Here is a 12,868-nt window from a genome sequence, read left to right on the forward strand (position 1 = left end):
GCGTGCTCCACCGATATTTGTTTAAAACGGCTGCTCATTGTGAGGGGTGAGGGGGTGGAGGGAAGCCTATATGGACACAGTTCATTCGGAGGACAATTCCGAATTGCTGGGTAACTTGGTCCCTACTTTGGAGAACAAAATGTTCATCTAAATGTGCTTGACGCGCCTCGTGTGCTACGATTCTTGAAAACTAATTGCTGTACACTTGCACTGCAGAGTGCTCCAAGTGTTTGGTTTCCATGGTTACCTATGCAGGTTGGTAGTTCCTCAGACCACTGTCCGGTGGGTAGGCACACAGGTCGATCAGCACCCACCAGCCGATACCCGCTGTCGCAGACGTACTGAACGGTTTGCTCAACTGCAAAGTTGTCGCCGTCACGACGGCCGTTTGTCGGAGTACCGGGATCTGGACAACGGCGAGCTAGAAACACGGTACAAGAAATAAATGAGAAGACCATCACCCTATTGTAGTAGACCTGTTGAAAATGCATATTTATATTTGTGTTGAAACAGTTTCGTGCGTACAAGAAGGGGTGACATGGACATGGTGAAGCTAATTTGAAACTAATCGTAATGCAGAAGTTCATTCCTAAGAGATGGATAAAGTATGACGAGGATGACAGCTGACATGGAGCTGTAGTTTCACTGCTGCCGCATGGCTGGAAATGACCGCCAGCTTCCAAGCAGGACTTCATCTCTGACGGGTCTCGTTTCTTAATCGTACCTGTAGATCAACCCACGATACCTACCTTGGTCGATTGTGGCTACTTAAGTACTACTATGGGTAACTCAACCTCGCCTAGCTACCATACGTACCTATGCACACTGGAGGGCTTCCTGTCCACTGTCGTGATGGCTGGCACGTTCTTGTCGTCGTACCACTAATGTCAAATCCAACAGAGCACGTGTAGGTTACTGTGCTGGAGACAGTCAGAGCAGACGACGACTGACTTCGTACTGCGTTCACCACTTGCCCTGGGTCAGGACAGGTAGCCTCTGTAACAATACACACAAGAGCCAGCGCCTGTTGATTAGAAGATAGTTGGGGTAGGTTGAGCGTGCATAAACATATCTATCACTTTAAAATACCACCTGCCATCTACACACACGGCCAGTCGCCCCTGGCGGCATATCTAAGCCACTGGACACAAGGCGAGATCTTCAGCGCAAACAGTAGATACGTAATAATACTGGTTGTGCAGACTACACCCGTAGCCTGCCGACACAATTCATACCACTCTCATTTTGAATCCACTCCCTCCACTACCACAAGTTAACACACAACACATAGCCTCATTGTCGGGGGCAGGGGGGGGGGGGGGGAGGAAGGGGAATGAACATTTCAAAAGACATACATGAAGTACAACAAGCAAGGTATAAGATACATCAGTAACAGCAATAATGGGCAGCACAGCAGCAACAACAGCAGAACGGCTGGTGCCTTACGTTGACAGCTTGGTGGTGGTGCGGAAAAGGAGCCATTCTCAAGACAAGATATTATCGGTATGCCGACAAGACGGTATCCAGGTGAGCAGCTGAATGTGATGTACGTCCGGGGCTCAAAGTTGCTATTAGCAGGGAACACAACCCGCTGGCCATTTGCCGGAGTGCCGGGGTCAATGCACGCTGCAAATACAAGAAAATGAACATTGTGCACAGTCACACAGTCACCCTAGTAGCTACTAAAGGGGCTCACTACACAAAGTCATGCAGAGCGTAGAAAACTGGCCCATGCCAAAGTGTTCAGCATCCAATGGGTCAAACAGGTTCACTGAGTATCTCCCCTGTCATATCTGTTATGACTGCAACTCCGCAACTAGCCAGCAAGGATACAGTACACACCTCTTTCACAACGTGAAAGAGGTTTTAAAAGCAAATATGTTACCAATGTCGTGCAATGGGCAGAATGGGCGTTGCACACCGTAGATGCACAGTACGTTTGGTTGGAAGGCCTTACTGATTTTGCATCGCTTGTAACAAGCTTCTTCGGAGGCAAAGATGTTGAAGTTTCCACCACAGCCGCTGTAGGTGAAACTGAGGCAAGTCTGCGTTCGTGATTCAAAGTAGTAGCGAGGGAGTTGTTGACCACACGACCCACGCTGTTGGGGAGACTGGCAAACGGCTACATGAACAGAAAGAGAAGTAATGGAGTAGCAGAATGGTTTGTGTACGAATAGTCACAATAAACACACAATAGACGACTTGTGGCAGCTACCAATGTAAAATAATACCCAGAAGGGTAGGAGCAAGGAACAGAGGCGGGCTTTTCGAGCAGCGTGGATGAAACATTGTTGACAAGAAAGAATCGCCATCATAATCGAATACACGTGGCTTACTGTAGAAAACCTCCTTACTACACCACAAGTGTGATGCATGGATTTTAAAAGTGCCTGGTTTAACCGTACCATTGACACACTGCCTCCTGCATTGAGCTTCCAATGCAAAGTTGTTGGCATTCCCACGACAACCTCCATAAGTGAAAGGCACGCATTCCCCACGGTTGTCATCATAGTAATAGCGAGGAATCGTTGCACGGCACGGACCAGGCTCAGCCGGTAATAGGCAAGGATCTGTAACGAAAAAAATAGAAACAGGTACCGTTTTTCCGGAGTATAGGCTGCACCTTAAACACCAGTAATTCAACCAAACAAAGGCTCATGCTGCGATGGTCAAATTAATGGTGGTAAGTGGGATAGATGTCTGTTTCCGTGACAAAGAAATCTGGGTGCGGCTTAAAACCAGTGTGGCTTATAACTAGTTACTCCGGAAAATACGGTACTTCTTGCAGCTAGGGAGCGATTGCTGGTGGACAGTAGCCATACAGCACATGCGTTACATATTCAATTCCATCCTCTGTGGTCAGTCACTCACTTAGTATAGTGTTACTGACTGGAATTGCTTTGAAACAAGAACATCTGTTTGGTCATGGACAGCATGGTACCATCCTACTATTCTGTGTAAAGCTAGCTGCCCCTCATGGCATAACAAGTATGCAACACACCCATAAGAGCAGCACCGTATCCTCTAGGGTGTTAGTGGCACTGCTGGGGTGTAAGCCACCCCCCCCCCCCCCCCGCCCCCTTTGGCCCCAAAACGCATTTTTGTTGACATTTGAAGTATAGGACGTATAGTCCGAGGCTGACTATACTTTTTACTTGTATTAACATCCTAACCGTTATGGGTAATGGTACATACAAGACATTACCAATGGTTTTAAAGAAGTTGAGAATCATAACTGAAGTTCTAGCAAAAGGTTCCTAGTTAGTCCTCAACTCTGAACAAACAACAAGTACAAGCAGAAGCTTCGTGCTAGTGCATTGATGGAGTGCAGGGGATGAAAGTAATCGAATGACATCATCCATGCATTAGAATTATGCATGGAGCGCTGTAGCGCTGGTAACTTCACATCCAGCGTTCAGAACCTGCCTTACCCATTGGTGAGCACTGAGCCACTGGGAAACAAGGTGTGGTCACACACTGTACCTCCAGGAGACTGCACGTCTCGTTCATCAAACACCGACCAGATGAACAGGTATCGCGACACACTCCGCGGCCTTCAAACTCGACGCACTCCTGGAATCGCTGGCACTGTACACTATTACAGGGATCTACAGAGAAACAGAAAACAAACACCACACTCGATGTGTAAAACATACACAAGAGTGCACACATGCTTATAAACGTTTCGTTCTCGGTCATCCCATCATGCTTTATGGCAATGGCATGTTCTATCTCGTCTTGTCCAGAAGCCCTTTAGTTAAGAAGTATGATTACTTACTTGATACTTGGCATCGCGGTGTAGCTGGTGTCCAGGTCCTATCGATGCTACAAACACTGACTGGCTGTCCAGCTAACACATAACCTGGGTTGCACTGCCACGTCACACGGCTGCCAACTGTTGTAGTCTGATACAATCGGCTGCCATTGTCCAGTACCGGTGGTGCTTGACACTCTGTACGCACATGATACAAGGGGCAAATAATGTTTTCATTGGAAGATGCGGCACGGGATGTTATAGAAAGTCGCCGAGATATTATAAAAACCAGTCTTAGGTCCTGACAGCAATGAACAGAGATAAATAGCTAAAATTTGTCCACATCCAATTTTCTGGCACAAACTGCTACATCTTGTATTGGTGAATACATTATGCTGCTGCTGACGGTGCTGTCCATGGGTGCTCAAAACAGTAGTCAAAATCAGCAACATACATTTAATTAAGATACATAAATTAGGACAATGAGCCAGTAATGAATGTAAAATAGAAGAAGAAAACACCAGGAAACGAGGTATGAAGCAACTAACCACGACTGTATTAAACAAGACAATAAGCAGTCAGAAAGTGCGATAACAGGGCACAAAACTGACAGGCTACTGAGACATTCAACGACCTGAGACTTAACTCTAACACATCTCCAGTGCGCAAACCAACAGCTTTCCAACTTGGAAGGCACTACTGTCATGCATAGTGTCATGTATGAGGAGTGCCGTTAGATAATGGCGTCCGGTTTTGTACAATTCGTTTTCGCAAAGCTTCCCCTTACTTTATCTGTGATATTGCTGCCCGGGCCACCTAAGTTGGGTGATGTGTTGCTGTGTTGCTTCGAACTGTACTTAGACCGCATTGTCGTGTTATTTAAAACTGCTCTCGTCATCGTCCTGTAACAGTCGGCATTCTTTGTTGCCGTGGCCAGTGGGACTTGGCTTGTGCACATTATCGCTGCACTCACCTTCCCCTCTTCGGTCCTACCCAACCATGAACCTTCCAGTTGGGAAGGCTGTTGGTTTGCGCACTGGAGATGTGTTAGAGCTAGGTCTCAGGTCGTTGAATGCCTCAGTAGCCTGTCGGTTTTGTGCCCTGTTGTCGCACTTTCTGACTGCTTATTATCTCAGTTATGGATAGTTGCTTCATAACTCGTTTCCTTGTGTTTTCTTCTTCTATTTTACATAAATTAGGCTTAGAATTTTACCTTCAAGAACACATCTGGGTAGTCGGCCGCTCCACTGTCCATTACCCCGACATGTCCGCACTGTGTCACCATCTGTAAGGCGATACCCGTCTGTGCACGAGAACCTGATACTAGTTCCAAATGAGTTGCTAGGACTGGCCGGGTTCAAGAGGCCATTGGGAAGACTCAGTGCTGGGCATTGAACAGCTGTACACGCGGGCAAAAATGAAACAGTAAATTTCAGCTTTGAACATTTCCAATCGATTGTTCTGTTCGCAGATAGAAAATGAATTGAGCCAATCTGCATTGCTATAATTACTAGAAGGAGAATGACCATAACAGTCCATTCCCACTTGAAAAGGTAGTGCATGTAGTTACATAACGGGCTAGATCTGAAATCTAGATGGTCATTACTAGATACTAGATACGTTAGTTGACCACCGCGTATCACCATGTTGTACTACTGTACACTGACTCAATGTTCTCTCACAACTGGTCACTTGGAACCTTCCTTAGGTTTCGCAACAGCTGACCGGCGTAGTCACCTTCTCACTCAGACACTTGCTTCTACATCAAAAGGTTTACATTTCTACCATTTTATCAGGAATCTTGGATCATGGTTGAAGCAAACTTTTACTAAAATGTACACTACTAGCTCATATCCTGTGAGAAAAGACACACATGTTGACATTACATGTACTGCCAATGTCGTTTTCCATGTGACTGTAGCCATGGAGCGAACCAACCAAAGATTCTACAGAGTGTAGTTCTTTGCCGCGAAAATCGCACAGGAAAACTCTTTGGCCCTGTGCAATACTGCAATACAGCACTCAATTTGACCTTTGATCTTATTTTCACACTTTTGTAATGGTAAACTGGATTTAACCTTTGATCTTATTTTCACACTTCTGTAATGGTAAACTGGATTTGACCTTTGAACTGACCTTTGAACTGACCCTTGTACCGTGCTTGCACGTGGGCAGTACCAGCTCCGATATCTGCATTCAGCGCTGATGCTGTTCATGCGGATATAATCCGGCAGTGCCCTCATGCTCAGGCAATATTTCATACGCACTTCCAGCTGAAGATTCAATGTAGCAAAACTTACGCTCGCACGTCGGTTTGGGATTGTCCCACGTTGAATCAGGCTGGCATGTCAGTGTATCGGAACCCTGCAGCTCATAGCCAGCATAGCACTCGTACACCACTGTGGACGAGATCTGGAAGCCATTGGTTTGACGTGAGCCAAACGATACAACACCAGGGTCAGGGCATGGTACGGGTACTGGGTAGGAATAAACACAAGCAACAAATACAACGTTATGAGAGCCAGAACAAAATGTTACGAGTTGAGACTAACGGTCCACTAATATAGAGAGACAGTAAACAGTCAAAATTTACATCCGAGCTAAAAAAAAGGACTAGTTCGAGGAGTTCTTTACACAAGTGATATACACTCCCGTATACACCGTGACATGACAAAGAAAACGGGCGGAAAGACAGAGTCACTTAGCTACTCCGCACAGTACGAGAATGGTCCCAAAAGGTTGGTCCTTGGCAACACTTACGTTTGCAAATGCACATCTTACAGCCGCGCGCATCCAGCTCGAATCCACTGGGACATATCGTCCTGCAGTTGTTATCCGGGCATGGTGTCTGGCAGCTATGGCCGCAGCCGTTGCTGCAGCAACGCTGTGATAGTGGACAGCCCAGTGAACTGTTCACAGAGCACAATTCTGCACATACACCAAAGCCGACCGGCTGTGGGCATTCACCTTGTGCCCTCTCTGTAAGCAAGAAACATAACAGAACCATCAGCGCAAGCAAATATGCTGCAAATGCTGATAACCAGTAAACCTTAATTAACAGTCCCACCAACCATTAATACTAGTATTTAATACATTTGGTAAGGCCATCAGGAAGTCCATCAGCACTGGAGGTGTGCTCCCAAGTGATCATATAAGTTCTGTCTGCTACTAACCATACCAAAACACTGCCACGGTGACATGTCGGCTTACCTTGGCATGTAGGCTGTTGGTTACTCCAAGAGCCGTTCTCCAAGCATCGCCTTACAGCAGACCCGGTGAGAACATACTCCGACCGGCAGGAAAACTGAACAACTGAGTTGAACGTGAACGTGCTGCCCTCGATTATGCCGTTGGTTGGTCGGCCCGGGTCACCACAGTCAGTACCTTTAGAAAAGCAAGTAGTAAAAAAGTAAATTATCCTGTCCGTTCCCGAAGGGAACTCACGACGGCCGCTAACACCCGGTAAACCCTAGCGGCAGATGCAGTAGCAGTAATAGAAAACTAAGGGAAGCTGGGCTTGTCAGCATGTATACCCTATCAGCATTCTGTTTAGATGCTATCCACTAATACGGCAGAGGAACGGTTTCTAGCACAGCAATGATTGCAACCCGCAGAGACATCACTAGCAATAGAGTCTTGAAAGGGAGGACGGGAAGGGAAGAGAGGGAACCAATCGCAGCCACCCAGACAAGCAACCGGGCCGGGAACTGTCCCACACAGGTTCAAATGTCATTAAAAATCCTATGGTATACTCACGCTTGCATTGTGGACATGATCTGGACCATTCCAGGTTCTCCTGACATCTTCTTTCTCTTGCACCGTCCAAGCTATAGCCTCTGTTGCAGGAGTACTGAACGCGTGCACCCACAATAAACTGGTCACCAGTGAAAGAACCCTGCGGTGGACTGCACGGCCGTGCACAGTATGGGCTGAAGGCTGTTAGAACAGACAACAAGAAAAACACCGGCAGATGATAGGATATGAGTTGCTTGCGATAGTGCATGAAATATACCCTTTCTCCTCCTGAAACCATCGCAGGCACTATGATACAGATTTATCCTACCAAGGGGACAGGCGAATTCAGCACTGAGGCTCCAAGCCATAAATATGGAACTCAAGTGAAAAGGGTCTGGAGGTGATGCCCCGTCCTCCACCTACATAACACCCATAGAATCCAACGTTGACCGTTGCAAGCTGTAAAGCACTGTTGACCATCCCAAGCGGAGAAGGTAGCTCATATCAGTCTTAACTTACATGTAACACAAAGTGGCAGGGCGTGAGACCAAGATCCGTCACTCTGGCATGTGATGGTCTCGGCACCGACCAGCTGGAATGGACTCAAACAGGAAAACTCCACTACATCGTTGAAGCAGAACTGCGAACCAGAACGCCGTGCATTGTCTGGACGGCCAGGATCATTACAGCAGATTCCTAGAAACAGAAGCAAGGCAAAATCACAGCTTCTTTAATATTCATGTACATAAACTAACTGATGCAAGTACTGGCGTTTTCAGTGCTGTAGTATGAGAACTGAGTCAGGTAAATTGGTTATTGTAGAATCAGGTGACACACGTACTTCTTATATCTTGCGTGGCTGTTGTGTGGCATAGATAGAGCCAATCAATGCTCTTACAAAGCAAGCAGTATGTTTCAACAATGCAGGGAAACTCATTTGTCTTGTGCAGTATTGCATTACGGCACGGCATGTGACCGTTGAACTCAATTTGACCTTTGAACCGACCTTTATAATACATGTATGAACAAAGAACAGCTGGTACAGCAGCCAAATCAACTTTTAGAGCCATATATATGTAGGCCATGTACATGTACATCACGTATTGTGCGACATCACGGAATATATTTTTTCATTTGACTCATGTATACGATAGGCAATCCATTGCTCATACAAACAGCTAGGTGCATGATAAATTCACATTGTACTAACGTCTGCATGTTGGCTGTTCATTGGACCAGGACCTGTCCTCTTGGCACACACGCATAATAGCTCCAAGCAGCTCATAGCCGGCACCGCATTTGTAGAGGACACGATCTCCAGGAGAGAATATGGTGTTGCTTGCCACTGAGGGTGTGCGACTACCCTGGCTAGGCACTCCTGGGTCTGCGCAGCGGCTCAGAGCTGGAGGGAATCGAAGAACACATGCAGCCCAGTGAAGTGTGTATCTGCCTCAAACGACATAGGTATGCCTTGGACGGACCATGTAGGCAATGTGCATTTACTATAACAGCTCACATCGGAAAGGCACCCGATCACACATCAGAAAAGCGTCTACACACCAAGACCCCTGTCCTGCTATGTTTCCAGTAACTCTAACCCTCTATATCCTTTCTCTGCAAATGTTAATTTTGGTGGAACACTACTATGGCAAGTTCTATTATCTGAATACGCAAGAGGTACACGAAAGGAAGTAAAATAGGGCTGTTTCGTTGTACTGACTCAGAGTTTCATGGCAAAACCAATCATCAGACAACATACGCTCTGCCCATTCCGGGCATTTGAGCACTATTGCAGGTTAAGGCACACTGCCTCTGTATTATCTGAATACATTATATATTGCGTTCTTGACAATTGCACATTTCAGAGTAAATGTCTGCTGCGTACCTGCACACTGTGGTTGGCTGCCCGTCCATTGTAAATCACTACCACAGCGTCTTTGACTTGAGCCGACGAGTCGGTATGTTGGCTGGCATACGAACGAGACAACACTGCCAACAGCAAACGAGTTGCCGTTGCGCATTCCATTGACCGGCATTCCTGGATCTGCGCACTGATTGGAACAGGCTGGAGGATCCGCGGACCACTGGAAGTTTGGTAAGCAGATGAGCTGAGCTGTGCCGCGCAGTTGAAAGTTAGACAGGCATGAATATACTACAGCTGAGCCAATTCTGAATCCTCCGGTTGGCACGGTCAATGGAATGCGCTGGCTGTTCGATGGAGTGCCGGGATCTTGACATACGCTAGGAGCTGCACAGTGAACAACAGACAATTGACAAGTCGCTAACCAGACAGCTGGACAAAATTCTACTTTCATGTTCTGGATCTGCATTCTCCTTGGTGTGTTTGAGTAGCCAAACAGAGATCCGGGTGAGAAGCCACTTAAAATGTATACGGCCAGTTTAAATTGGTAGTTCATAACATTACAACATTCCGGTCAGAAACACAATTCGAAATTAATTTAACAATTGCCAACCATGTACTATGCACTGTACTGATAAGCTATGACGTATAGCATGCTTCACATTTCCACTGCATACATTGTGCACAAGATTCTTCAATGCAGCGGCATGTCTCAATGATACACTTACCACACTGGGGTAATGCATCAGACCAAGTCAGTCCTGGCTGGCATACAATATAGCTATCCCGACCAGAGACCAGTCTGTACCCAGGATCACAGGTCACGAACACACGTTGCCCCACCAAGAATGGGCCATCATTATCCCGAGATCCAAACTGCGGGATGCCTGGGTCAGAGCATTCAGTGGTGCCTGCAGAAGAAACAAGACACAGAAACACTCCTGAACACCTAAGGCAACCCAAGGCCTGCTTACGATAACAATGCACACAGGCCCCCAAACTGGAATTTAGTCATCGGGTAGCTGTCCCCTCAAGCTATAGGGTTTCAATACGAATCCCATCTCTAACAAAGCAGTCGCTGATCTTGATTTCCATAAATTTAGAAAGAGGTTCGAGCTACTTTAAGCCCTGGTGGTAAGTCAACTACCCCATATTTCCCAACCTTTGCAAGCCTGAGATCTGTACAATGACGTACCTAACGTTAGGTATGAAAATGTATACAAATGTAGCTGTGAGGCATGCGACAAGTACACCTTTGGGTGCATATTACCACCCTCAACTATCGAGACAGTCCTGACCAAATCAGGATGGTTGGTAGGTATGTTACCCCTGTTCCTAATTTGGTTTTAGGCCAACTTATAACCAGAAAGTACTAGTAAGGCATATCATGGTGAGGTAGGAAGACATAATATGGTTCCTAAAAAGATCATACAGTCAACAGTGTTTTACGCAAGATCAAGGAGCTGAATGTCCGCCCTTCGGTCCTAGTGTAAGTGTGAGGTTCACCGTTGTGTGCGTGTGTGACTTACTTGGTACTCGTCCAGCAAATAGATACAGGTCATAAGCACGGGACGCGCCCATGCGATAGTCGAACGTTCTACCACTGTCCCAGCGTACTCTCACGTAGCCTGGAGTCGGAATCAGCACAATTGTCCCCACTGTCCCGGGTCCTCCATCTTGGTTGCCATAGCGCCAATCAGCGCCTCTCACAACACGCATTGTAGCGGAGAGCAGTGCTGTGAGCAAGTCTGGTGGATAGCGATTGTACTCATGGTTGGCTGGTGGAAAATGTTAAAGGGGAAGTATACCCTAAAATCAAATTTTCACCAGTTGTAGTCTTTGGGGTGCTGAGTCGAATGGTCTTGGTCCGAGGAAGCTGAGACGCTCCCTTCCTACTTGAATCCCAATCGAACTCGCGCACTTCCACCGAAACTGGGTGACTGCGCCCTACTAGATGGGGATTTGTATGCAAAATGTCACTAAAAGCGCCATTTCGTTCTTATAAAAACACGGATGACCGCGATTGGCCCATATGTTGTAGTCTTTTGGACGCTGAGTCGACTGGTTTTGGTCCGAAAAGGCTGCGATGCAGCGTTCCTCCTTTATTCCCAATCGAACATGGTTGAACAAGCGGTCACGTGCTCCTGCGTACACCAGTCACCTGGTCACCGTGCCTGCAGGGTACAACTTACTAGCCTGTTTGACCTTTTTTGGGTGCAGTCCTGTCACTCGAGTTGAACTCGAGTTGAACCTTGGTGTGAAAGTTCTCGCCTGCTGGCGCGGTGACCAGGTGATTTGGGCACCCAGGAGCACGTGACCGCTTGTTCAACCATGTTCGATTGGGAATAAAGGAGGAACGCTGCATCGCAGCCTTTTCGGACCAAAACCAGTCGACTCAGCGTCCAAAAGACTACAACATATGGGCCAATCGCGGTCATCCGTGCTTTTATAAGAACGAAATGGCGCTTTTAGTGACATTTTGCATACAAATCCCCATCTAGTAGGGCGCAGTCACCCAGTTTCGGTGGAAGTGCGCGAGTTCGATTGGGATTCAAGTAGGAAGGGAGCGTCGCAGCTTCCTCGGACCAAGACCATTCGACTCAGCACCCAGAAGACTACAACTGGTGAAAATTTGATTTTAGGGTATACTTCCCCTTTAAGAAAAGGAAGTAGAACTTCATTCAGCAGATTTCACAAACGCATACATCTATTCTCATCTGTAGAAATTGAAAGGTGATTTCTAACTTTATAACCTCAAAACGTGCAGAGAGGTGCTAGCGATCAATACATCAGAAAAATCATGAACAATGCTAATGCTCGACTAACTGACGAATCCAGGCCAATCCCAATTCTATTTGCAGCTGCACGACTTGGGCGAGTTCAGAAGAACCCAACTGACCGGGCCGGTATTCTGGCACAAGCACTGACTGTGCTCGCTTCCCATCATCTGGATCAGGGACAGATTTCTGACGATTTTTCGACGAATTTTCTGTAGCAGCTGCTTTCTCTATGTTCGCTACTCCTACAAGTGCTTGAACCCACAAATCACACAATGCTTTGCAGCTGATCAAGTATTCCCTCCATGGCTCCAAGCATAGTACCATTAGTACAAGGAGAGACTTCACAATAACCATGGCAGCTATCATCTACTTCAAGTACTCAGGTCATCATATTTTTGTGACTAATTACGTACCCTTCCCCCACGCCTGAGCCTGAGGTGGATAGATCACAAGGCATACCGGTAGTGCTTTTTCTCACACCCTGAACACGGCGATGGGATTCTGTGATACTGGTACTCTCTGCTCACATCCATCAATCACCATGTTCACAGCAATGGCACTACAGACTGGACAGTGTGAACACTACCGCATTTACCGCATTGTGTGTGTGTGCGATACTGTGACTTGTCAGGCCATCGCGTTGTTCCGTTCTTGGCTGCGTTTGTGATATTTTCTATTTTTGTGGTAGCCTGCCCGGAACCCGAGGCCGCTACAAAACAATACTGCCATACTTCTTTT

General features: G+C 46.8%; 1 protein-coding gene across 1 annotated transcript; it reads right to left on the bottom strand.

Annotated features, from left to right (window-relative positions):
* Positions 1 to 247: 247 nt before the first annotated feature.
* On the bottom strand, positions 248 to 11,128 carry LOC135830702 (sushi, von Willebrand factor type A, EGF and pentraxin domain-containing protein 1-like; the record flags this gene model as incomplete). The annotated part of the gene is given in 17 exon segments (XM_065342930.1): positions 248 to 421; positions 817 to 996; positions 1,447 to 1,626; positions 1,958 to 2,122; positions 2,406 to 2,570; positions 3,432 to 3,608; positions 3,779 to 3,952; positions 4,968 to 5,153; positions 6,055 to 6,231; positions 6,515 to 6,733; positions 6,965 to 7,138; positions 7,511 to 7,690; positions 8,009 to 8,185; positions 8,700 to 8,891; positions 9,375 to 9,737; positions 10,079 to 10,261; positions 10,880 to 11,128. Coding segments are annotated over 17 exon segments (3,315 nt in total), but the record flags the coding sequence as incomplete, so codon positions are not given.
* Between the last annotated feature and the right edge of the window lie 1,740 nt (positions 11,129 to 12,868).

Source organism: Sycon ciliatum, unplaced genomic scaffold, assembly GCF_964019385.1.
Source record: "Sycon ciliatum unplaced genomic scaffold, ocSycCili1.1 SCAFFOLD_2396, whole genome shotgun sequence".
NCBI lineage: Eukaryota > Metazoa > Porifera > Calcarea > Leucosolenida > Sycettidae > Sycon > Sycon ciliatum.